Genomic DNA, 27,599 nt, shown 5'->3' with positions numbered 1-27,599 from the left:
AAAGTAGATTGGAAGCAAATATGATAAGAGATAGACCCGGGTGGCATAGGTTTCACTAGAGGCTTCTCTCGAGATAGCATAAGTATTACGGTGGGTGAACAAATTACTGTCGAGCAATTGATAGAAAAGCGAATAATTATGAGATTATCTAGGCATGATCATGTATATAGGCATCAGTCCGCAACAAGTAGACCGACTCCTGCCTGCATCTACTACTATTACTCCACACATCAACCGACACATGCCTGCATCTAGAGTATTAAGTTCATAAGAACAGAGTAACGCCTTAAGCAAGATGACATGATGTAGAGGGATAAACTCATGCAATATGATATAAACCCCATCTTTTTATCCTCAATGGCAACAATACAATACGTGCCTTGCAACCCTTTCTGTCACTGGGTAAGGACACCGTAAGATTGAACCCAAAGCTAAGCACTTCTCCCATGGCAAGAAAGATCAATCTAGTAGGCCAAACCAAACCGATAATTCGAAGAGACTTGCAAAGATAACTCAATCATACATAAAAGAATTCAGAGGAGATTCAAATATTTCTCATAGATAAACTTGATCATAAACCCACAATTCATCGGAACTTGACAAACACACCGCAAAAAGAGATTACATCGAATAGATCTCCACAAGAGAGGGGGAGAACATTGTATTGAGATGCAAAAAGAGAGAAGAAGCCATCTAGCTAATAACTATGGACCCGAAGGTCTGTGGTAAACTACTCACAACTCATCGGAAGGGCTATGGTGTTGATGCACAAGCCCTCCATGGTCGATTCCCCCTCCAGCGGAGCACCGACGAAGGCTCCAAGATGGGATCTCGCGGATACAGAAGTTTACGGCAGTGGAAATTGTGTTTCGGGTGCTCCATGTATGTTTTCGGGGTACGTGGGCTTATATAGGAGGAAGAAGTACGTTGGTGGCTGCCCGAGGGGCCCACAAGACAGGGGGCCCGCCCTATATAGGGGGGGCCCTCCTATCTCGTGGAGGCCTCGGTTGCTTCTTGACTTGCACTCCAAGTCTTTTGGATCACGTTCATTCCAAAAATCACGCTCCCGAAGGTTTCATTCCATTTGGACTCCGTTTGATATTCCTTTTCTTCGAAATACTGAAATAGGCAAAAAAACAGCAATACGGGTTGGGCCTCCGGTTAGTAGGTTAGTCCCAAAAATGATAATAATGTGTAAAATAAAGCCCATAAACATCCAAAAGGGGTAATATAATAGCATGGAACAATCAAAAATTATAGATACGTTGGAGACGTATCAAGCATCCTCGAGTAGGTAAATGATAAAAAAGAAATTTTTGATGTGGAATGCTATCTAGCATAATTCTCAATGTAATTTTCTTTAATGTGGCATGAATGTTCAGATCCAAATGATTCAAGATAAAAGCTTATAAAACATAAAAATAATAATACTTCGAAGCATACTAACAAATAATCATGTCCTATCAAAATAGCATAGCCAAAGAAAGATTATCCCTACAAAATCATATAGTTAGGTCATGCTTCATTTCCATTACACAAAATACTCCCATCATGTACAACCCCGATGATGAGCCGAGCAATTGGTTCATACTTTTTAACATGCTTCAGCTTTTTTTCAACTCTTACACAATACATGAGCGCAAGCCATGACATAGCACTATGGTGGTAAATGGTGGTGGTTGTAAGGACAAAAAGAGAGAAGATAATCTCACATCAACTAGGCGTATCAACGGGCTATTGAGATGCCCATCAATAGATATCAATGTGAGTGAGTAGGGATTGCCATGCAACGGATGCACTAGAGCTATAAATATATGAAAGCTCAACAAAAAGAAACTAAGTGGGTGTGCATCCAACTTGCTTGCTCATGAAGACCTAGGGCATTTTGAGGAAGCCCATCATTGGAATATACAAGCCAAGTTCTATAATGAAAAATTCCCACTAGTATATGAAAGTGACAATATATGAGACTCTCTACCATGAAGATCATATTGCTACTTTGAAGCACAAGTGTGGAAAAAGAGATAGTAGCATTGTCCCTTCTCTCTTTTTATCTCATTTTATTATTTTTCTTTTCTTTTTTTTCTCCTTTTTTTTCTTTGGCCTTTCTCTTTTTTCCTTTTTTTTAAAGTCCGAAGTCTCATCCTGACTTGTGGGGGAATCATAGTCTTCATCATCCTTTCCTCACTAGGACAATGCTCTAATAATGAAGATCATCACACTTTTATGGATTTACAACTCAAGAATTACAACTCAAAGCTAGAACAAGATATGACTCTATATGAATGCCTCCGGTGGTGTACCGGGATATGCAATGAATCAAGAGCGACATGTATGAAAATTATGGAGGTGGCCTTGCCACAAATACGATGTCAACTACATGATCATGCAAAGAGCAATATGACAATGATGAAACGTGTCATAATAAACGGAACGGTGGAAAGTTGCATGGCAATATATCTCGGAATGGCTATGGAAATGCCATAATAGGTAGGTATGGTGGCTATTTTGAGGAAGGTAAATAATGGGTTCAACACCGGCGAGAGTTGCGCGGTAATAAGAAAGGCTAGCAAAGTGAACGGATGAGTGTGCATATATCCATGGACTCACATTAGTCATAAAAAACTCATATACTTATTGCAAAAGTCTACTTAGCCCTCGAAGCAAAGTACTACTACGCATGCCCCAAGAGGGATAGATTGGTAGGAAAAGACCATCGCTCTTCCCCGACTGCCACTCATAAGGAAGACAATCAAAAGAGCACCTCGTGCAATGGGATTTGCCAACTTTAACAAAAGTGTTTCTCAATTTCATAGTTATCCACTAGCATGACCCTGACATTACTACCTTTATATCTCCAAACAATTATCAAGCAACAAATTGATCATAGCACCCAATTCACTTCCTATGATAGTTTTTATTATACCCAACTTGGATGCTCATCATTCTAGGACCAAATTTGTAACCAAAGCAAATACCATGCTGTTCTAAAAGACTCTCAAAATAATATAAGTGAAGCATGAGAGACTAGCAATTTCTTCAAAATTAAGTTACCACCGTGCTCTAAAAGATATAAGTGAAGCACTAGTGCAAAAACTATCAATCTCAAAAGATATGAGTGAAGCACATAGAGTATTCTAGCAAATTCTAATCAAGTAGGCTTCTCCCAAAAGGTGTGTACAGCAAGGATGATTGTGGTAAACTAAAAAGAAAAGACTAATATAATACACGACGCTCCAAGCAAAACACATATCATGTGGGGAATAAAAATATAGCTTCAAGTAAAGTTACCAATGAATGAAGACGAAAGAGGGGATGCCTTCCCGGGGCATCCCCAAGCTTAGGCTTTTGGCTATCCTTGAATATCTTGGGGTGCCATGGGCATCCCCAAGCTTAGGCTCTTGCCACTCCTTATTCCATAGTCCATAAAAGCTTTACCCAAAACTTGAAAACTTCACAACACAAAACTCAACAGGAAATTTATAAGCTCCGTTAGTGAAGGAAAACAAAACCGCCACATAAGGTACTGTAATGAACTCATTCTTTATTTATTTTGTTGTTAAACCTACTGTATTCCAACTTCTCTATGGTTTATAAACTATTTTACTAGCCATAGATGCATCAAAATAAGCAAACAACACACGAAAAACAGAATCTATTAAAAACAGAACAGTCTGTAGCAATCTGTAACTAACGCAAACTTCTGGAACTCTAAAAATCCTACCAAAATAGGGAGTCCTGGAAAATTTGTTTATTGATCATCATCAAAAAGAATCAACACAAAATCATGTTTCTGTGATTTAACAAAATTAAATTGGTGCGTGCAAAGTTTCTGTTTTTTCAGCAGAATCAAATCAACTATCATCATAGGTTATCCTATAGGTTCTACTTGGCACAAACACTAATTAAAAGATAAAAACACATCTAAACAGAGAGTAGGTGCAAGATTTATTACTAAACAGGAAGAAAAACAAAAAACGTAAAGAAAATTGGGTTGCCTCCCAACTAGCGCTATCGTTTAACGCCCCTAGCTAGGCATACAAGCGAAGATAGATCTAAGTAGTGACATCTTTGGCACTAGATTCATAAGTAGCTCGCATGATATATTCATAAGGTAATTTGACTTTCTTTCTTGGAAAGTGCTCCATGCCTTTCTTTAATGGAAATTGGAATCTAATATTCCCTTCCTTCATATCAATAATCGCACCAATTGTTCTAATGAAAGGTCTACCAAGAATAATAGCGCAAGAAAGATTGCAATCTATATCAAGAATGATAAAATCTACAGGAACCAAATTTCTATTTGTAACAATGAGAACATCATTGATCCTTCCCATTGGCTTTTTAATGGTGGAATCCGCAAGATGCAAATTTAAAGAGCAATCATCGAGATCATGGAAACCTAGAATATCACATAAAGTTTTCGGAATCGTGGAAACACTAGCAATCAAATCACACAAAGCAAAACACTCATGATCTTTAATTATAATCTTTATAGTAGGTTCCAACTCATCATTAAGTTTTCTAGGTATAGAAACTTCCAAATTAAATTTTTCGTCATAAGATTGCAATAAGGCATCAATGATATGTTTGGTAAAAGCTTTATTTTGACTATAAGCATGAGGAGAATTAACAACAGATTGCAACAAGGAAATACGACCTTCTAAAGAACAATTATCATAATCAAATTCCTTGAAATCCAAGATAGTGGGTTTAATACTATTTAAAGTCATGACCTCTCCAATCCCACTTTTACCAAATTTAACATCAAGATCTAAAAACTCCAAATCTTTGGGACGCCTTCTAGGTAAAGTTGACCCATCTTCAGTCCTATTATTATCAAGATTCATATTACAAAACAAAGATCTAATAGGAGACACATCAATAACTTTAAGATCCTCATCATTATTTTCATGGAAACTAGAAGAACACGCCTTTATAAAGCTATCTTTCTTAGCACGCAATCTAGCGGTTCTTTATTTGCACTCATCAATGGAAATTTGCATTGCTTTGAGAGACTCATTGATATCATGCTTAGGGGAAGAAGATCTAAGTTTAAGAGAATCAACATCAAGCGAAAGTCTATCAACGTTCCTAGCCAAATCATCAACTTTAAGCAATTTTTCTTTAAGCAAGGCATTAAAATTCTTTTGAGAAATCATAAATTCTTTCACACTATTCTAAAAATCAGAGGGCATCTTATTAAAATTACCATAAGAATTATTGTAGGAATTTACATAATTATTAGAGGAATTACTAGGGAACAGTCTAGAATTAAAATTTCCTCTATAAGCATTGTTTCCAAAACTATTCCTACCAACAAAATTCACATCCATAGATTCATTATTATTCTCAATCAAAGTAGAAAAATGCATATCATTGGGATTAAGAGGAGTATTCTTACTAGCAAACAATTTCATAAATTCATCCATCTTCCCACTCAAAACATTGATTTCTTCTATAGCATGCACTTTTTTACTAGAAGATCTTTCAGTGTGCCATTGAGAATAATTAGCCATAATATTATCAAGAAGTTTTTTAGCATCTCCTAACGTAATTTCCATAAACATGCCTCCCGCGGCCGAATCTAAGAGATTTCTAGAAGCAAAGTTCAAACCGGCATAAAATTTTTGTATGATCATCCATAAATTCAAACCATGAGTAGGGCAATTGCGAATCATCAATTTCATTCTTTCCCAAGATTGGGCAACATGCTCATGATCAAGTTGTTTAAAATTCATAATATCGTTCCTAAGAGTGATGATCTTAGCGGGAGGAAAATACTTAGAGATAAAAGCATCTTTGCACTTGTTCCAAGAATCAATACTATTTTTAGGCAAAGACGAAAACCAAACTTTAGCACGATCTCTAAGTAAAAACGGAAATAACTTCAATTTAACAATATTGTTATCCGTATCTTTCTTCTATTGCATATCACACAGATCAACAAAGTTGTTTAGATGAGTAGCGGCATCTTCACTAGGAAGGCCGGCGAATTGATCTTTCATAACAAGATTCAGCAAAGCAGTATTGATTTCACAAGACTCAACATCATTAAGAGGAGCAATCGGAGTACTAAGGAAACCATTATTATTGGTATTCAAGAAATCACACAATTTGGTATTATCTTGCGCCATGGCAACAAGTAATCCAACACACAAACAAACAGAAAAAGGCAAGCGAAAGAGAGAGGGAATGGGAAAGAGAGGGTGAATAAAACGGCAAGGGTAAAGTAGGGGAGAGGAAAACGAGAGGCAAATGGCAAATAATGTAAATGCGAGGGAGATGAGTTTGTGATGGGTACTTGGTATGTCTTGACTTGAGCGAAGACCTCCCTAGCAACGGCGCCAGAAATCCTTCTTGCTACGTCTTGAGCTTGCGTTGGTTTTCCTTGAAGAGGAAAGGGTGATACAGCAATAGTACCGTAAGTATTTCCCTCAGTTTTTTAGAACCAAGGTATCAATCCAGTAGGAGGCTCCTCAAAAGTCCCACGCACCTACACAAACAAACCAAGAACTCGAAAACCAACGCGATAAAGGGGTTGTCAATTCCTTCACAGCCACTTGCGAAAGTGAGATCTGACAGAGATAGTATGATAAGATAAATATATTTTTGGTATTTTATAATATAGATGCAGAAAGTAAAGATGCAAATAAAAGTAGATTGGAAGCAAATATGATAAGAGATAGACCCGGGGGCCATAGGTTTCACTAGAGGCTTCTCTCGAGATAGCATAAGTATTACGGTGGGTGAACAAATTACTGTCGAGCAATTGATAGAAAAGTGAATAATTATGAGATTATCCAGGCATGATCATGTATATAGGCATCACGTCTGCAACAAGTAGACCGACTCCTGCCTGCATCTACTACTATTACTCCACACATCAACCGACTCCTGCCTGCATCTAGAGTATTAAGTTCATAAGAATAGAGTAACGCCCTAAGCAAGATGACATGATGTAGAGGGATAAACTCATGCAATATGATATAAACCCCATCTTTTTATCCTCGATGGCAACAATACAATACGTGCCTTGCAACCCTTTCTGTCACTAGGTAAGGACACCGCAAGATTGAACCCAAAGCTAAGAACTTCTCCCATGGCAAGAAAGATCAATCTAGTAGGCCAAACCAAACTGATAATTCGAAGAGACTTGCAAAGATAACTCAATCATACACAAAATAATTCAGAGGAGATTCAAATATTTCTCATAGATAAACTTGATCATAAACCCACAATTCATCGGATCTCGACAAACACACCGCAAAAAGAGATTACGTCGAATAGATCTCCACAAGAGAGGGGGAGAACATTGTATTGAGATCCAAAAAGAGAGAAGAAGCCATCTAGCTAATAACTATGGACCTGAAGGTCTATGGTAACTACTCACAACTCATCGAAAGGGCTATGGTGTTGATGTAGAAGCCCTCCGTGGTCAATTCCCCCTCCGGTGGAGCGCCGGCGAAGGCTCCAAGATGGGATCTCGCGGATACAGAAGGTTACGGCGGTGGAAATTGTGTTTCGGGTGCTCCCTGGATGTTTTTGGGGTACGTAGGCTTATATAGGAGGAAGAAGTACATCGGTGGCCGCCCGAGGGGGCCCACGAGACGGGGGCGCGCCCTATAGGGGGGCGCCCTCCTATCTCGTGGAGGCCTCGGCTGCTTCTTGACTTGCACTCCAAGTCCTCTGGATCACGTTCGTTCCAAAAATCACGCTCCCAAAGGTTTCATCCCGTTTGGACTCCGTTTGATATTCCTTTTCTTCAAAATACTGAAATAGGCAATAAAACAGCAATACGGGTTGGGCCTCCGGTTAGTAGGTTAGTCCCAAAAATGATAATAATGTGTAAAATAAAGCCCATAAACATCTAAAAGGGGTAATATAATAGCATGGAACAAACAAAAATTATAGATACGTTGGAGATGTATCACTCCTCAAGACACCGCCGCCTGCCGCCTCGACGTCGGTGTATCTTCTCTGACATACCCCCAGTTGTAAGTCCTCGCCTCGCCTCGCCTCTCCCCCTATCCCTTCGTCATCTAGGTTTCTTCCACCACCGGTCATGGTTGGATTTGGATGGACCAAAGCAAGAGCAATGGTGGTTTCGTTCCTTTTTGAGAGAACAATAGCAGAGCAAGGAAATAATGGGGGAGTGGTGCTGCCGTGCTGGTCATGGTTATGATTATCAGGCATCTGCTGACTCTGCCTGCCTGCATGCATAGTACATACAGAGGAAGGGTTCTGAGGATTCAAGGGGTTTTGAGGGGATTGGGTGGAAGAAAGGGATTCACCCAATCCCCTAAAATCCCCCCCTCTCCAAACCTCTCCAATCCACTTCTACCAAACAAGGCCTAAAGCGTATAGATAGCTGTGAAAAGAAGTCCAAAGGGGCAAAGACGAAGGCAGCGCTAGCTTCCTTTCCGATGCCATCAATTCCGATCATCTTCCTTTCCAAGGATTTCATGTCTACGTCGGACGCATGCTCTTTCTTCTCCAAATTACTTCACATCTGTTGGTGGACACTTCATTGGATGATAGTGTACTAAAAGGGTTGAAGAGAGGCATGATAGGAAGGGTATAAATACTAAAGTTCTCTAAAAGTTGCTTTTGTTTCGGTACTTTGGTAGGTGAGAGCTAAAACTTTGCTCCGTTGTGCAAGGGGGATATTTAGCTCTTTATTTAGTGGATAAACTTCAATGCTTAAAGTTTTTTGAAAAAGACCCGACTTTTCAACTCTTATGGAACAAAGTGATCTAGTAATAAATAATATCAAGATGGAGAATGATGGTCATCGACCAAGATCCCTATACAAGGGCATTTACTCAAGACGAATATCAAGACATGTATAGGGAACCTCTTTGGCATCCTTTTCCGTGTTTCTAGCACCAATCAAGACATGCATTGAGAACCTGTTTGGCATCCTTCAAAGTTTTGGCGATGTCACGGACCTACTTTTGAACATCCATAAGAGCTCGGTTGTCCCAATCCAGTGCAACCATATCAACTTGGATCCTATCCTTGAAAGTTTGTCGGCTACAAGGGCTTCCTCCCAATGAGGTTTTGAGCCTCCCTCTTTCCATGTGGCATCTCAAAAGAGTTTACTTCCAATTCCTAGAAGACAAGATTGCGACAAAGCTTACCATGGGAGGGAAACAACATAACTATCATTGGCCGCATCGCCCTTTCCAGTTTGGTACTCACCTCCCAAACGGTGTATTTTACCACCCCCTCACCCCACGAGTGCCCTCTCCAATATGCAAACAAGGTTGAGTGTGCCTTCCTTTGGTCCGGTTTGGACAAGATAACAGATGATAAATGCAAAGTTAATTGGGACACCGTTTGCCGACATTTCGAGCATGGGGGCCTTGGTGACCTCAATACCGCAATGTTTGCTCGAGCACTTAGATTAAGAACACCTTGGCATGAATGAAAATAACCAACAACATTATGGATTGGCATGGGAAATCCTTGTGATGAAGAGGACCTAATTGTTTTAACGCCTCACCACCATCACGGTTGGTGACGGCACAAAGATCCCTTTTTGGGACTCGCCTTGGGTTAATGGGCGCAATACAAATGAGACCGCTCATCCACGCCGTGTCTATGAAGAAAACTTGGAAGGTGTGTGAGGCTCCTAAGGAGAATGATTGGATCTTCTAAACCAAATCCCCTCTCTGACTTCTCATAGACTCACATCCTTGAATTTGTTGACCTCTAGACCCTTAAACATGATTTCCACCTCGATGACCTCACAGAGGATGACGTTGTTGTGAATCATATGCCACTACGCGACAGCTTCTGCCTACAAGGCACGATTTCTAAGTGCCATAAGGAGCATACGGTTTGGAAGATTTCCAAGGTCAAGTTCCTTCCTTGGTTGGCTTGAAGATAGGGTTTGGACCGTTGATCGCTTGGTCAAACGTGGATGGACAAATTGTGCTATTTGCTGTCTTTGCAGAAGGGGGAATGAATCTGAGGTGTGCCTCTTCTAGAAATGACAGTTCACCATTCGGCTTTGGAACTTAGTTAAGATGTGGCTTCATCGATGCCTCCTTATGGCACTTGGAGCACTCCGCGAATGATTGGTGGATCAACCTCTCCGCCAAGAACATCCCAAATAGAAAAGCCATGGCATCTCTCACAATGCTTGTGTGTCAGACGATTTGGAACGGACAAAACTCTCATGTCTTCTGTCACAAGAGCGCCCCTCCGCATATTTTGTTTAGCCTAATAAGAAATGAGGCCAAGCTTTGGGTCACCACGGGGGCCAAAAAATTATGGAAAATGATACCGAGAGAGTAACCTTTTTGTTGAAGGGTGTCTTTTGTAACACAACCTCGATTATCTTCTTAATTAATTGATGAGGCAAAGCTTATGCCTCTGTTTCTAAAAAAGTAGTCGTGCGTATTTGATGTTAATGTATTTTGTTTATGTTGTTTTGGAATAAGAATTGTTCGTGTAATAGATCCACCTCTAGAAAAGAAAATGGTTCGTGTAGTAGAACACAAAGGAATCATGTGCTACCCATTTTTATTTGGAACGAAAATAAAAACGTTTCATGATCTGAGATTTTTTTTGTTTTGTGCATACTCTGTTCAGATACAAAGTGAAGGATTGACTAATGACAAATGACATAGGTAGAGGGGTTATTCTGCAAACAAAATGAGCACAAGCCTTAAAAAAATCAACGCCCGTTATAGTGCATGGATGCCAAGATGGGTGTGGGCTTGCACTATAGTCTCCTTAGTCAGGACTGATCATTGCATATGTGACGTCCTTCTTCCCTCGCGCTTATGCCTACCCAGTCAAAATGGATTGCCTAGAAATTTGCAACCGCGGACGTAGAGTAAGTCCAGGACTTCATGGGTCGGGACTCGGGAATCAAGCCAGCTAGGATTGAAGAGGTTCCCCTAGGCATATAACTTTGCAGGGAAGAAAGTACAAGGACTCTCCAAGCACTGGCTTTCTTTCATATGTCTTCTATTCCTGTTCTGTTTCCAAGGATTTTATGTCTACAGCAGCTGCATGCTCTTTCTCTCCAACTTATCTCACGCCTATTAGTGAACGCTGCGTTGGTGATAGTGGAATGAAAGGATTGCAAAGAGGCATAAGGGCATGGCCAACGGGCCAGGCTGGACAGGTGCCCCAGGTCTCCACGTTGGATTCTACAGTCCAGCTCACATCTACCTGCTGCTTGCAGATGAAAGCGGACTCCTGCAAAAGAACTCGTCTCCTCGCTGCCAAAAACTAGATTAAGAAGAAAAAGCAAGCGAAATGACCCCCGCTTGCTGTGCTCATGCTGTCCTTGCTCGAGAAAAGGACAAGCACTCATCCTCCTTTGTATGCGTCACTAGGTCCCATAGATGATGGTTCCCGTTGGGTGGCTAGAGTCAAGGACGATGGACTCATTTTTTTTGCTGTCGTGGATGTACTGGAGCAGCACCAAGTGCTGCTCCCATTGTACATGCCCTAATATCGGTGGTATAAACACTAAAGTCCTCCAAAAGCTGATTTAATTTTGAGAGTACTTTGGTAGGTGATAATAAAGTTGCGGTTCCACCGTGTAAGGGGTACGTATCATCAATAAATTTCAGAGCTTACAATATTGTGAAAAGGATCAGTCTTTTGAACTCTCAAGTTTAAGAGATCACCTTACAAAGCATGAAAATGTGTAGAACTACTATCGTGGCTTTGTGTTCTACGGTTCTTGCGGGGCATTGGCCTTGTAGAAAAATATCGCAAAAGAATTCACTGGACTTCAGACTGACCGAATATCAACAAAATTAACCAAAGTTTCATTAAATCAGTGAAACTAATTAGTATCTTAAGAGTGTCGATCATCTTATTTTCAGGGAAAAGGGAGCTTGTATTAACTTAGGGTGAAATTTCGCTCATACAGAGACTTACAATCTCATCTGTACCTGAACCCAGCCATACTGTTGTGTGTGGCATGCTTCATGTTAGATAGATACTCCCTCCGTCCGGAAATACTTGTCATCAAAATGGATAAAAAAAGATATATCTAGAACTAAAATACGTCTACATACATTCCCTTTTATCCATTTTGAAGACAAGTATTTCCGGACGGAGGGAGTAGGTACGTAGTAGTAGTAGTAGAGATTGAGTTCAGTTTAAAACAACTTTGATCTCCTTCTATCTATATCTCCCTGTAAACATCCTGGACTTGATGTTCTCTGTATATGGACGCATCCTAGCGACCGTCCACAACTTGTATGCCACGACTGGCCTTTTGCCTCGTTCAATATGTACACACGCGACCTACTATGGCAGGTTACATGCTTCTCATATTCTTTCATCATAATCAGAGCTACTTCCTCAAAATATCAACAAGATCGCTGTTATGACCGGCATATACTACAGCCCAGGCAGTTAGGGGCCTGGCCCAGTTATCTTATCGTTATTAGAAGATTAGCCAAGTTATCGTATTTGGAGATTATATAAACTCATGTAAGGACTCTTTTGAAGTTAAGGAAAGAAGCAATCATAATTGCTCGACTTCCTTAGGGAGCAAGGAGACCTAACCCTAGCCTCCTCCTCCCTTACGCCATCTCCTTCCTGCCACAGCCGCCGCCGCCTCCACCGCGCAGGGACGGCGCCCAGCCGCCGGCCGCTGCGCCCTCGCCCTCGTCCTCCTTCATCCTTCCCCTACAATCTCCGCCCTAGAACCGGCAGAACCCTAACTCCTAACACCTTGGTATCAGAGCCGTTATATATACTAGTTGTAAAGGTGTTTCAGGGTCGATCATGGCCGTGCCACCACCCACCCCTCCCTCCCACAGCCGATCGCCTCTTCGTCGCCGATGACCACCGCGGCCAGCACTCCGTCCCTGACTGGGCCGGTCTCCTCCGCCGCCTGGACGCCACCCGTGCCCGCCCCCGCCGTGCTCACCCCGGAGGAGATGACGGCGGCGCTCCGGGACATGACTCAGGCGGTCCAGGGCATCCGCACCTTCCTCGTGGGGCACTATGGGTTGCATCCGCCCACCCCCGTCACCACCATCATGGGGCCGCAGCAGCTCCCGTGGCAGCCGCCACCACCGGCGACCACTGTCGCATCCATCATGTCGCTACCGCAGCAGCAGCAGCCGCCGCCGCCACCGGCGATCTTGGGATCAAGCCTTCCGTCGACGGCGCCCGGGGTGCCCATCCACCAGGTCCATTTCCCCCCATCGCTATCTCCGCTACCGGCCTTGCTCGTCGGGTCCATCGAGCCGGTCTACACGATGGCCTCAAGACAGTCGCATGTGTTGTCACCGCCGGCGCCGCCCCCCGACCATGCAGTTCGGCGGGTCCTCGGGAGCCGCGAGTCCCTATGATGGTGTGGACGGGCCCCTTTTCCATGGTGGTACTCTACAGCCTACACACTCGGCAGCGTCGCCCTCGTTGTTCCGCGCGGATGGCACAAACCCGCCCGTCGTCCATGCCCAGCCACCGCCAAGATTCTCCAAGCTGGAGTTCCCAACCTACGATGGCACCGTCGACCCCCTGAATTGGCTCAACCAATGTGACCAATTTTTCAGGGGGCAGTGCACTCTCGCGTCCGACTGCACCTGGATCGCCTCCTATCATCTACGAGGCGCCGCCCAGACATGGTATTATGCCTTCAGGCAGGACCAGGGCAGCATGCCACCATGGGAACGTTTCCGCAACATGTGCCTCTTGTGCTTCGGTCCGCCTATATGCGAGAGCCATCTGGCGGAGCTTGGGCGCCTTCTGTTCCTCACCACAGTGCAAGACTTCGTCGACCGCTTCCAGGCACTGGCGTGCCACACCCCCGGCGTTTCGGCTTGTCAGCGGGCTGAGCTCTTCGCCGGCGGCCTACCGGACCACATCCGCATCAAAGTGGAGATGCGTGAGCCACAGGACCTCCAGACGGCCATATACTACGCCGCGCTTTCGAGCGCCGCACAGTGGCCATCCAGCAAGCGTCACCGCCCCGGGCCGCTGGGCCGCCACCCTGGCCGGAAGTTCCCGCGCAGGGTCGGCCTGCTCAGGCTTCGGCGGCACCCCTCGCCGCGACCGCGGCGTGCCCGTTCCGCCGGCTCACCCCGGCCGAGCAACTCGAGCGTCGCTGCCAAGGGTTGTGCTTCAACTGCGACGAGCCCTACGTGCCCGACCACGTCTACCCACGACTCTTCTACCTGGAGGTTGCGGACTACGTTGAGGAGGACACCACGCCGCTGGGCTCGGCGACCTGCCCGCCCCAGCTGACGCGGAGGTGTTTGGCGCCCGTTGATCACCTCGAGGAGTTTCGCAAGCGCTTCCCCGCCTTCCAGCTCGAGGACGAGCTATTTGTGCAGGCGGGAAGAGATGTTATGACCGGCATATACTACAGCCCAGGCAGTTAGGGGCCTGGCTCAGTTATCTTATCATTATTAGGGGATTAGCTTAGTTATCGTATTTGAAGATTATATAAACTCATGTAAGGACTCGTTTGAAGTTAAGCAAAGAAGCAATCATAATTGTTTGGCTTCCTTAGGGAGCCGGGAGACCTAACCCTAGCCTCCTCCTCCCTTGCGACATCTCCTTCCTGCCACAGCCGCCGCCTCCAACGCGCAGGGACGGCGCCCAGCCGCCGGCCGCTGCACCCTCGCCCTCGTCCTCCTCTATCCTTCCCCTATAATCTCCGCTCTAGAACCGGCAAACCCCTAGCTCCTAACAATCGCATCTAGCCTATCCCTTCGAGAGAAATCAATCTAGCCTAAGATCCCGAGAGGAACCACGACCGTGCATCGACTCTGCCGTTGCTAACACCATGAGCGCCCTCACCACCAAAGTTTCTTTTTCCACCTTCACTCCTTCATCCAACACTAGCACCGGCGTGCCCCTCGGTCCACCACCATCAGAGAAGTTGACGAGGACGAATTTCCTCCTATGGAAGGTCATCGTGCTACCCCGCATCAAGGGTGCATAGATGGATCACTTCCTCGACTCCGTAAGTCTGGCGCCACCTGCCAGCATCACCATCACAAAAGTTGGGAAGGAGGATCACGTAGCGTAGTCGTGTGCGTTCTGCGTGATCCGATTATTTTGGGATCGGTTTTGTAAGAGAGCTGCCTCACCATTTTGTATCTTTGGCCGTGTACTTTTTGGGCTCATTGCTTTATATATAAAGCGGGACGAAAGCCTGTATTGAGAAAAAAAATTATTTTGTGCATGCTCTATTCAAATATGAAGTGAAGGGTGTTATATGCAAGAATGCCAGGATTGATTATGATAAATGACTAAGGTGAGGGGTCATTCTACAAAGAAAGCGAGCACAAATCTTAAGAAAATCAACACCCGTGATAGTCTATGAATGCAAGATGGGTGTGGGGTTGCACTATAGTCTCCTTAGCCAGGACGGGCCATTGCATTTGTGACGTTCTACTTCCCTCGCGCTTCTGCCTAGCCTGTACTACAAATCAATTGCCTAGACATTTGCAACCGTGGCCGTAGAGTTACTGCATGACTTCATGGGTCAGGAATCAACCCAGCTAGGATTGAAGAGGTTCCCCTAGGCGTATATCTTTGCAGTGAAGAAGGTAAAATGACTTTGCAAGCGCTAGCTTTCTTTCTGATGCCTTCTATTCCTATTATTTTTCCAAGGATTTCATGTCTACAACAGCTGCATGCTCTTTCTCTCCCGATTATCTCACACATATTAGTGGACACTGCGTTGGGTGATAGTGGAATGAAAGAATTGTAAAGAGGCAGGACAATGGTGGTATAAATACTAAAGTCCTCCAAAAGCTGATTTGATTTTGAGAGTACTTTGGTAGGTGATAAGAAAGCCGTGGTTCCACTGTGTAGGGGGTACATATCATCAATAAATTTCAGCATTTGAAATATTGTGAAAAGGGTAGGTCTTTTTAACTCTCGAGTTTAAGAGATTGTCTTGATTTCTTGAGGACCAGCCTTTCCTGGTACTCATGCAATTTACCCAGAGGATCGGGCTTGGTTATTAACCAAGATAAAAATCCTGGTACTCATGTTTAATGGTTGCATGCATCCTTAGTTGGTGTAGAGGTTGGGGAAGTGAAATTCACCCCCATTCATCCTTAGTTGTATGCATCCTTAGTTTTTGTGATAGGGATGAAACAATTCAACATCTTTTTATTTCCTGCCCTTTCGTGACTTTGATTTGGCGCACGGTTCATGTCGCACATAGTTTACCACCCCCAACAAGTATACCAAATTTGTTTGGAAACTGGTTGGTTGGTATCAACAAAATACCTAAGAGCCATATCCGTGTAGGGGTTTGTGCCTTACTTTGGGCAATTTGAAATTGCCGGAATGACTGTGTTTTTAACAGGTCTCGCTCTATTAACTTTTTGCAGGTTATCTTCAGAGCCACCACATCGATCCATATGTGGCCATCATTCAGTGTGGGGACTCTGGGAGGCAGGAGGCTCATGGTCTTTGGGTGCAACCATCTGGAGATGGTTTCACAAGCGTTATTTAACCGGTTTGGCTGACATGTCACTAATAGATTATGTGGTTAAGTCATGTAATGTTTCGTTTGTACCCACCATTTGTGGTGTTTTCTTTTTATTTTTGTCGTTTTATTTGATATTACATACATTTTAGACCTATTTATTTTCTTTTAATAAAGATGGTTGTGTGCATTATGATGATGCAAAGGCCGGGGTCATTCCCCTTTTCGAAGAAATAAAAGAGATCGCCTTGTAGAGCATGAATACATGTAGGACTACTATCGTGGCTTTGTATTCTACACTTCTCACAAGACATAGGCATCCTAGAAAAAATGTCGCAAAAGAATTCACTCAGACTTCAGATGGACTGAACATTGACAAAATTAACCAAAGTTTCATTAAGTTGGTGAAACTAATTAGTATCTTAAGAGTGTTGATCATCTTTTTTGGCCAGGAAAAAGGGAGCTTGTATTAACTTAGGGTGGAATGTCGTTACAGAGAGACTTACAATATCACTTGTACCCGAACCTGTTAAACATCAAGATTAAACATACACGGTTTATTAGGAGTTGATGCTTGTATTGATTATTGTAACTCTCTTCTTTAAATCTCCTTTAATCTCTCATGTAAACCTCCGTGTATCTCTCTTTCTCTCAATATGCTATGCACAATTGTAACAATCAAATGTATGCATTTATGGGATAAGCCCCATCCTATGAATATATAACATGTGAGTCTCGACCAGGAGAGTTGAGACACTCCACAATTCCACATGGTAGCAGAGCCCTTCCTCTCCATCACATCTAGCCTAAACCACCTTCCTTCCGCCACGGCGTCCTCCTCATCTTCTTCCTCCCTCTTGACTTCTTAAGTCCCTAAGAAACTTACCCGGACAAACTTTGTGCTATGGAAAGCTCAGGTGCTATCGCAGATTAGAGTTGCGGGCATGTACGGATACCTAGACAAAACCACTCCCGAGCCACCAAAAACTATTATCACAAAAAAATCCAAGGGCGAAGAACAAACCATCACAAACCCAGCATACACAATTTGGCACAGAGAAGATCAACATGTTCTAGCCTATCTCCTCAACAATCTTTCCCGAGAAGTTCTCATCCAAGTTGCCTGCCATGAGCAATCTCATGCGCTATGGACAGCCGTAGTCAGCATGTTCTCCTCCAAATCCAGATCACGTGTCAACAACATCTGCACCAACCTCACAAATGCCCGGAAGGGTTCTCAATCAGCTGGCGCATACTTCGGGTACATGTGATCCTTGGCTGGTCAGCTAGCGACGACTGGAAAACCGATCACCGAGGATGAACTCATCTCCTTCATCATCGGAGGGATGGACATGGAATATCAACCCATTGTCTCAGCTCTAGACGTATGCACCGACCCTCTCTCCACCGATGATCTCTTCAGCATAGTCTCCAACTTCAACCAGTGCATGGAGATGTTCCATGGATCTGGGGCTGAATCCTTAAAATCTTCCGCCATGGCTGCCTCGCGGGGTCGTCGTGGTCCTCCCGGACAGGCCTCCCGTGGCCCTCCTAAATATGGAGGAGGAGGGCAGCGCAGAGGTGTAACGGCGGTGGTAGCTACGACGGAGGTGGCAGTAGCGACGGCGGCCACTACAATGGAGGCCACAGCCACGCCAGTGGTGGTGGAGGCAGCCAGTATGGTGGCGGCGGTGGTAACCAGTACAATGATGGGGCGAACAACTACAACAATCGGTGCCCCTTCTACAACAACAATTGGGGGCGCAGCGATGGTGTGTTCCAAGGGTACGAAGAGTATGAAAATACATGCTAGATATGTAAAAAAACTAATCACGTTGCTAAGGATTGTGATTGGCATTATGCTGAAAACAATTTCCAAAGAAAGAAAGTTGCAGTTGTCGCAGACAGCTCCTATGGTGTACATACAAATTGGTATGTTGACTCCGGTTCCTCGGATCACAACACTCATGAGCTTGAGAAGGTCACCATGGCAGAGAAATATCGGGGGTCAAGATCAAGTCCACAACGCCAATGGTCAAGGTATGGAGATATGTCATGTTGGTCATTCAATTGTCAAAACCCCACACCATGATATTCTTCTCGGAAATATTTTGCATTGTCCCAACACATCTAAAAATCTTTTTTCCATTCATCGTATTGCTATTGACAACAAAGTGTTTCTATAATTTCATCCCTATTTCTTTTTAATCAAGGATCAGGTCACGAGGAAAATTCTCTACTGAGGTAGATCCGTGCATGGGCTATATCCGTTGATTCCCAAGTTTAGAAGTTTCAATAAACAAGTGTGCGGTGTCATCAAACTCTCTTCGAAATGGTGGCATGCATGATTAGGGCATCCATCTTTTGCTATTTGTTCGACAAGTGCTTAGGAATAATAGGCTCCCTTGTGTAGGTGAGCGTAGTCTTGAAACTATATGTGATTAATGTCAAAACGCAAAGTCTCATCAATTGCGCTATCCTATATCAACTAGTATTACTGCCAAGCCTTTACAACTTATTTTTTCTAATGTGTGGAGTCCTGCCCCTACTTCCGTTGGTAGACGTACTTACTACATCAGTTTCATAGACGATTATAGCATATTTACTTGGATATATCTTCTTAAGAAATGATTCGATGTTTTTCAAGTTTTCAAAAACTATCAAGCACTTGTTGAATGACAATTTGACAGCAAGATTCTAGTTGTTCAATCCGATTGGGGTGACGAATACGAGAAATTAGACTCGTTCTTTCAAACGCTTCCATAATTTCCACAGAACCCAGCCACACCGCCATGTGGGGTCAGCTTTGAACCCTTATCTTTTTGCATTGGTGATGGATGAGGTCACAAGGGATATACAAGGAGATATCCCATGGTGTATGCTCTTTGCGGATGATGTGGTGCTAGTTGACGATAGTCGGACGGGGGTAAATAGGAAGTTAGAGTTATGGAGACAAACCTTGGAATCGAAAGGGTTTAGGCTTAGTAGAACTAAAACCGAGTACATGATGTGCGGTTTCAGTACTACTAGCTGTGAGGAGGAGGAGGTTAGCCTTGATGGCCAGGTGGTACCTCGGAAGGACATCTTTCGGTATTTGGGGTCAATGTTGCAGGAGGATGGGGGTATTGATGAAGATGTGAACCATCGAATCAAAGCTGGATGGATGAAGTGGCGCCAAGCTTCTGGCATTCTCTGTGACAAGAGAGTGCCACAAAAGCTAAAAGACAAGTTCTACAGGACGGCGGTTCGACCCGCAATGTTGTATGGCGCGGAGTGTTGGCCGACTAAAAGGCGACATGTTCAACAGTTAGGTGTGGCGGAGATGCGTATGTTGAGATGGATGTGTGGCCACACGAGGAAGAATCGAGTCTGGAATGATGATATACAAGATAGAGTTGGGGTAGCACCAATTGAGGAGAAGCTTGTCCAACATCGTTTGAGATGGCTTGGGTATATTCAGCGCAGGCCTCCAGAAGCTCCAGTGCATAGCGGACGGCTAAAGCGTGCGGAGAATGTCAAGAGAGGGCGGGGTCGACCGATTTTGACATGGGAGGAGTCCGTTAAGAGAGACCTGAAGGATTGGAGTATCGACAAAGAACTAGCTATGGACAGGGGTGCGTGGAAGCTTGCTATCCATGTGCCAGAGCCATGAGTTGGTTGCGAGATCTTATGGGTTTCACCTCTAGCCTACCCCAACTTGTTTGGGACTAAAGGCTTTGTTGTTGTTGTTGTTTTTGCCAGCCACACCGCCATGTGTGGCGTGCTTCAGCCATAAGTTGCAAGTCTATGACTAACCTTATTATGTGTGCGACTAACTAAGCTTAAGACAAGCCCCCTTTTATCATCCATCATTGATTGAACCTCTCGCATGACTACCATATACCTGAAGCGGTCGCCCTGTCTCGCCCTGATACCTGATCACTGAGACTGCCTTGAAGCAATCCATCTCAACTACAATGGGCATCTGATCGACTTCTGTGTAGTGCCAGTTCTAATCCTTCTCTACATGCTTCTAGCTGAGCCTATCACAAGAGTGCAACTCCACGCACGCAGTCAATAAAACCGTGCCCTCATAGTCCCGTAAATCATATTGCACCCAGCCTGTCCTGTTGGTGAACAAACCTGCCATCTGAGTTAAACTTCACCCAGCCCTCTGGTGGCATGCTCCAGCACTGCTCCCCCACATTCCTGTTTGTCGAAGCATGAGGAATGGGCGTCCCTTGAATAGATGGCGTCCTGATCGCCGTCTTCCCCTTCTCCATATTCCCTTGAGGATAATCTTTGATACAATACATAACAGCGACGAGACGTGGCTTTGCAAGAATCTGAAGGAGGCCTCCATGGACCATGGGTGGCATCCCCTTTTCGTGTGTGATCTCGTTATAAACACGCCAAGAAAGCCAAAAGGTCATGAGCACCACCCTGCCAGTCATTCCTGAAAGGGGCTCCGACACGCCAAAGAGCTACTCTGGCCTCATGTTGCGTACGTCGTCGATGTCTAGGAGAGACCACTATGTGGACATAGCACGCCATAGCTCCTTGGCACATGGGTATCTGCACATCACATGGAAGCCATCGTACCGTACCACATAGGAGACATATACTCTCCTGGTTGTTTCCTGGATACGCTTTCCCAAACATCATGCTGCACTTGGCGGGATTAATAAGCTACAGTGGCACTCTCACAAGTCCTGATGGACCTCATTAGCATTATGTGCATCTGCCTTAAAGATTAGCAAAGTATCATCTGCAAACAGTAAGTGGGATATACCACGGAATTTTCGGCACGCTAAAATTTCGTTTTCCTTCGCCATCCTTCAACCGTGCCAAGACAGCATCAACAATAAATAGAAACAAAAAACAGAGAGAGGGGGTCACCTTGATGTAGCCCACACGGCAGTGCAAACGGATCCAAGAGGGTGCTATTAATAAATTTATCAATGTATCATCGGAGCAACGGTCTGGTTCACCTGAACGTGCCGAGGTTGGTTTCCAGAGCAGCAGACCAATTACGTTGGGCATGAAGGACTCATAAGGTGGAGCCACAGCATGGTTCACGAGAACATGCCGAGCTCGATTTCTGGAGCAGCAGCCCAGTTACGCTGGCCATGACGGACAAGGAGGGATACAGATATCTGAGATTTTGTATGCTTAAAAGGAAAGAGCTCTAGGAGTTTTCTCCGGAAAAATAGAAATCACAGAGAAGTGTGACAACAACAACTTTAAAAGATGGATTATGAAAAAAAAAATATCTCGCTCCATCCACCCCATCTTTTGTGTCTAACTAGCATCGTGCACAAGCAAGCACTCAACTATGAGCACAAGTCATGAGCTGCGACGCTGGATATAGGCAATTGGCAGCTTTGTACATTGTAGTCGTGGTGTCCCTCTGGAACTGATCGTGCTCAGGACTGATTTTCTATCTCAGGGTCTGGATTTGCAGAATGTGTTTGCTGTTCGGGAGATGAATTGCCCTGTAAACAGCAAGTGAAGTGAACCAGCATAAGTTTTAATACAACAAACCCAATTATCTAAATTGGAAATAAGAAGCAATTCCTCCATCGGTAGCAAATGTTATCCATTATAAGCGGAGGAAATAGTAATACAAAGAAAAAAAAGGCTTATTCTCCTTATTCTCCTGAATGGATAAGGGCGTAGTTGAATAGCACACGAAAACATGGAGTGTACGCCTGTACGCTCATCATACCATCTCAATGTCTTCGGATTCAGGAGGGCACTCAGGTTTTTCAACATTTGCAGTTACAGGTTCTGAACATGGCAAGGCATAATGCTGCATCATACAAGAGATAAGTGGCTTTATCGATGTGGGTGTAGAACTAGAGCAAGATTGCACAGTGCTAGAGAATCAACAGAATCAAACGGCTACTTACCTTAAGAGACGGTGGGCTTTGTACTTGATTGCTGCCAGTGTCAATTCCCGATTTACATTCTACATTTACATTGGCTGTAGAAGAGATTAAAAAGCACGTGATTTGACAGCATTCATATTTCATAAATGAAGCATGCCATGGACACTTCAAACGTCAATGAGCAGCGGCAGATGTATGACTTGATAAATTATCTATGATGTTTACTATCCAAGGATGAAATTTCTATGTGGTTGGAAACAACGGACTGTAGTCTGCAACTTCATGGACTATGATTAGAACTTGACACTTGGCAGAAAGGAAGTGCAGAATTGCCAGAAAGAACATAACATTTCAATTCACAGATGAGTACTCCCTTGAGGAAAAAAACTCGAATATCTAGGTTTGTCCTAAGTCAAACATCTTTAAGTTTGACCAAGTCTACTGAAAAATATACCAACGTCTACAACATCAAATTAGTTTCATTAGATTAAACATAAAATATATTTTCATAATATATATTGGACGTTGTAGATGTTAATATATTTTTCTATATACATGGTCAAACTAAAAGAAGTTTGACTTAGGACAAACCTAGAACTTCACGTATTTTGGATAGGAGGGACTATATTCCAAGATGTCCTTAGTATCTTATGAAAATGTGTCAAGACAAACTTGTATGATCAGTGTAACAGGGAGATCGTTAAAATTAAAGATTTACCTGTTTCATCAATTATGGGTATCATCCTATCCTCATTAGGCAGATCAACTTGACTACCTGGAATGCTATTTACTTTACAATCCTGACTTTCAGAAACTGGCAGAGAACTTTTTATTTCCTATTAGATAGTTAGGAGAAATAGCTAAGAATTGCAAGACTGATTACAAGAAATGCATAAATGAGTAATGGCATTCGTGTCTTACCTCATGCCCAAGCCTGCTGAATATGTCTTGAAATTTCTGTAGAGCAGTTTCCATGTTATGAAGCTCCACAAGCATTTCCTGTATAAAGAACAGACTAGATTAATTTGAGATTTTGGAGTTCCAGAGACAATCGGAAAACTATGAACATCTTAACTGAACAACCTGCTTATCTGAAATCAACCTCTCGATAATTTCATCCTTCACCAGCAGAGATTTCTTAAGGTAACAACGTTAATGGAAAAGCAACAAACATGACAAGATCCATAGAAATTAAGAATGAATATGTGCAATGCTTTCAACTTAGTATGGATATTTCTTCTAGCTGGGGATGAAAATTGTTTTTAAGCTTCTCAGCGTCAAGTTGCTCCTTCAATCCATATATGATCCTCGCCCTATTTCGAAGTTCGAGCTGGTAACTAGAAATTTTATCTCCCAAGAAACTAAGTTTCTCTACATAAATGAAACACCAGAATGAGACCAGATTACACAAAGATTCTTCATATACATGATAACCATTATCACCGTAAGATAACATTCTGAAACTAATGAAGCCATATTACAAGAAGCAACCATACCAACAAAATCTTTCTCGAGTACAGAAATCCTTTGGACCTTACACTTCAAATCAGAGACTGAAATAGTAATGTAAAGGACATTATTAATATTACATCAGCAATGGAACTGATTGGTCAAACAATATTAGGATAATGCGCTCATACCTACATTTTCCTTCTCACCAACTAGGCATTCCACGTCACCTAGTATTTGTTTTACCGCAGCAACTTCCTTTCCTACTGAATTAAACAAAGCCAGATGGGAATTCAGCTTTTCTGAAATTACGGTAATCTGTTTATCCCTCATCTGGATGGTCCATTGCAGAGAACAAGCAGAGTCCTGCCTATCAAACATAGTATCGTGAGCCAAACATCAGACTGCTTCCATAAACAGTTCAGATTTCAAGCCAACATTCTTCATGCATGCAAAAGTAATGTGGCATCCACAAATTGAAATGGTATTAGATTTATAGAAGTATGTGCACAATACAAATCTGTAAGGAGATTACTGCAGTGTACAGAAGAGCATATGACAGCTGCTAAATAAAATGAAAGCAAGTGGTACATCTATCATCTTCCACTTCTAGAAGTTATCCATATACATGATGTTGGTAAAAGAAATCTTAAGATAAATATATGGATGAAGCCTTGCATGAACATGTGACCAGTATTACACAGACTTTAAGTTCAGCGAAGTTTTATACTGAGAGTATACAATGCAGCAAATTTAACTTAGCAGTAACAACAGCCCAAAAGAAGGGGCAAATATTAAGGTCGACGCATGCCTCGTACTGTCTCATGAATGCCTCCCTTGATTGAAGCAGTCTCTCTATGTTTTCTTTCAAATCCTTTTCGTTTCTTTCCAGCAACTCATTTTCATTTTCAAGGCACTTCACCTGTAGAGCAAAAAAAAAACAAAAATTGCAATGACTCCCAGTCTGACAGGCAATAATCGCCCACAAGGGGAGGATTCGAGAATTCACTACCGGCGATTGCATCATGGGCATTCAAGAATAGTGTTGCTTATGTCTACTCAGTACTCCTCAGATCAAATTTTGTGATGATATGTATGGTTTAAATGGCCCCAAACACAACAACAGTGCAGTAAACAGGATAATCTCTACTGGATGGGCCAAACGGGAGATAATGGGGGCAAAGGGGCACGAACCCTGGACTCGAGCCTTTGCAGCGCGTCGTCCCGCGCCGCCGACTCCGCTCGCAGCTCCCGAGCCTCCCTCCTGCGCTCCTCCTCCGCCGCCTTCCACCTCTGCACAATTCATCCCGTTCCCACCCAAAATCGCGTTAGAAAAGCATCCCTCCCAGAACCACCACAAAGCCCTAAGAGGTCCAACACCAATCGAATCTGTGGGCGGCAGACCTCGCTGGATGCGTGGAGCTCCTCCCGCGCGGCCCGCTCCCGCTCCTGCGAACGGGAGGAAGAGGAGGGGAGAGTTAGGGCCTGGGGGGCTCTGGAAGGACTAGAAGGTGGCTCGGTGACTCACGCGGGTGAGCCGGAGATCGGAGACGAGGGCAAGGAGCTGCAGCTGCAGTTGCGAAAGCGCCGCCGCCTCCGCCTCCATCGCGTCGACGCTCGGCGAGACAGAACCCCGTCCCTTCCGCTCGGTTGCTCCGGTGATCCAACGGTAGATACGGAAGCGCTACGGATCGGATTAGTGACCTGTGCTTCCTATCGGACCAGTCGGTGGCCGTAGGATTAATATCAGGCTACTCGTCCGATCTAGCACGAGCGAAGATCAGCCAAAAATGCCGAGGTTGGCTGGGCCTGGTAGACGCAGACACTCATGTATAAGCACATACCCTCACATCTTATGAACACACGTACACACGCTCCATCCCTACGAGCATCTTTGAGAGACAGAGGCTACACATCATTTTGGGATTGATGAAATCGCTGCAAACGCTTTCGTAGTCGATAGGAACATCTTCTTCTACTGAACGGACATTGCTGAAAGGTCTGAGAGAAGATCGACCTCAATTCTGGGAGCTCCTTCGTCGCCTGCAACCTATGTGGGATGGACCGTGCCACCGTGGCTATGTTGTGGTGACTTCAATGAGGTGCTTGCTCAAGACGAACATTGTGGTCATAGGGACCGGTCCGAGTCTCAGATTCAAGCTTTCAGAGAGTGTTTGCTGTCTAACGGACTTGGGATACTCTGGACCGAGGTTTACTTGGTGCAACAAACAAGAGTCGGGCTGTCATGTCAAGTGTCGGCTGGACCGTGCTGTTGCAAATGGTGCTTTCACGAGTTTGTTTGATGACTGTGGGGTAGAGAATCTTATTGCAACTTCTTCTGATCACTACCCTGTGTTGGTTTCTTTAGTTTGCAGCGATCGTCAGAATCGGATATCTCCTGTCCAGCAAAGTTTCAAATTTGAGGCTATGTGGCTGAGGGCCGACGACTACAAGGGGACTGTGGAACAAGCTTGGTCTGACGGTCGGGCGGGCTGCCCGTCCTTGGAATCCACCTGGTCTAATCTGAAACATGTCGCTGGCTCTTTACGATCATGGAGCAAAGAGGCCTTTGGTTGCATCAGAAGGAAAATTGGGAAGCTGGAGCGACGCTTGGCTTCTATTAGGTCGTCGCCTCCAACTCCTGCTCTGCTGGCGGAGGAACGGTCGATCGAGGGACAACTGTGCGAGCTTTTTGAACGTGAGGAAATTATGGCACGTCAACGATCCCGGATTGATTGGCTGCAAGCGGGCGATCGCAACACGGATTTCTTTCATGCTAGGGTGACTGCTCGTAGGCGGACGAACAGGATACACTCGTTGATCCGTGGAGATGGCTCCTGCTGCAATTCCTAGGGGGAAATCAAGGGCCTGGTTCAAGACTTCTATGTAAACTCTTTACCTCTGAACCTTGCCAAACTGCGGACAAGGTCATTGATGCCATTAATCCTAAGATCACGCCGGAGATGAATGAGGATCTCTGCAAGCCGTACTCTAATGAGGAGATCAAAACCGCTTTGTTTCAGATGGGCCCGACGAAGGCGCCGGGTCCTGACGGTTTTCCGGCTCAGTTCTATCAAACACATTGGAGTTTTCTTGGGGAAGACATATGCCAGGCCATGCGTGGTTTCCTTGAAGGGAGGCCCATCCCTGAGGGCTTTTGTGACTCTGTCATTGTTTTAATCCCCAAAACTTCTCGACCCAAACACTTGAAGAACTTCCGTCCAATCAACCTCTGCAATGTGCTTTATAAGATTGCTTCCAAGGTTCTGGCCAATCGGTTGAAGCTTCTCCTACCGGTTGTGGTTTTAGAGTGTCAGAGTGCTTTTGTGCCGGGCAGATTAATCACCGACAATACTTTGATTGCTTACGAATGCTTGCACACGATCAGAAGGCAACGGGTGAAGAAACCTTTCTTTGCTCTCAAGATTGACATGATGAAGGCTTATTGAAAGGATCGATATGGTTGACTAGAGGGGGGGTGAATAGGCAACTAACACTTTTTAGACTTTTCTTTAACAATTTAAAACTTGCAATGAAATAGGTTGTCTAGATGTGCAACTACGTGGACAACCTATATGATGCAAAGACAATAAGCACACAAGCAAGCAATGGATATAGCACAAGTAAGCTTGCAAAAGTAAAGGGACAAGATAACCAAGAGTGGAGCCGGGGGAGACGAGGATGTGTTACCGAAGTTCCTTCCTTTTAAGGGGAAGTACGTCTCCGTTAGAGCGGTGTGGAGGCACAATGCTCCCCAAGAAGCCACTAGGGCCACCGTAATCTCCTCATGCCTCACACAATGCGAGATGTCGTGATTCCACTATTGGAGCCCTTGAAGG

General features: G+C 44.2%; 1 protein-coding gene across 2 annotated transcripts; it reads right to left on the bottom strand.

Moving 5' to 3' along the window:
• Window positions 1-21,575: 21,575 nt before the first annotated feature.
• LOC123160331 (plectin) lies at window positions 21,576-25,486 on the bottom strand. Of its 2 annotated transcripts, none has more exons than XM_044578133.1 (13): window positions 25,289-25,486; window positions 25,165-25,209; window positions 24,955-25,053; window positions 24,579-24,682; window positions 23,952-24,130; window positions 23,808-23,864; window positions 23,546-23,682; window positions 23,395-23,454; window positions 23,233-23,310; window positions 23,030-23,147; window positions 22,333-22,406; window positions 22,149-22,232; window positions 21,576-21,915 (listed from the first exon to the last, which is right to left on the bottom strand). In XM_044578133.1, exons 1-13 carry the CDS (start codon window positions 25,364-25,366, stop codon window positions 21,847-21,849), a joined length of 1,182 nt encoding a protein of 393 aa, XP_044434068.1. In that variant the 5' UTR covers window positions 25,367-25,486; the 3' UTR covers window positions 21,576-21,846. The 2 variants fall into 2 exon arrangements, with proteins under 2 accessions (XP_044434068.1, XP_044434067.1); XM_044578132.1 differs by having other exon boundaries at window positions 23,952-24,126; window positions 24,572-24,682; window positions 25,289-25,485.
• Window positions 25,487-27,599: the final 2,113 nt, after the last annotated feature.

The sequence above is a fragment of the Triticum aestivum genome, chromosome 7B (genome assembly GCF_018294505.1).
Source record: "Triticum aestivum cultivar Chinese Spring chromosome 7B, IWGSC CS RefSeq v2.1, whole genome shotgun sequence".
Classification (NCBI taxonomy): domain Eukaryota; kingdom Viridiplantae; phylum Streptophyta; class Magnoliopsida; order Poales; family Poaceae; genus Triticum; species Triticum aestivum.
Note: the sequence above shows the minus strand (reverse complement) of the source record. Positions and strands in the feature narration are given on the sequence as shown.

Bases quoted from the DNA above. Each gene is read 5' to 3' on its own strand.
- LOC123160331 (XM_044578132.1), bottom strand. From the start codon at position 25,366: ATGGAGGCGGAGGCGGCGGCGCTTTCGCAACTGCAGCTGCAGCTCCTT. The intron at 23,455-23,545 runs ATATCCATACTA...TAACGTTGTTAC, and splicing joins TTCATCCCCAGCTAGAAGAA to CTTAAGAAATCTCTGCTGGT. The intron at 21,916-22,148 runs GTATGATGAGCG...TGCTGTTTACAG, and splicing joins AATCCGAAGACATTGAGATG to GGCAATTCATCTCCCGAACA.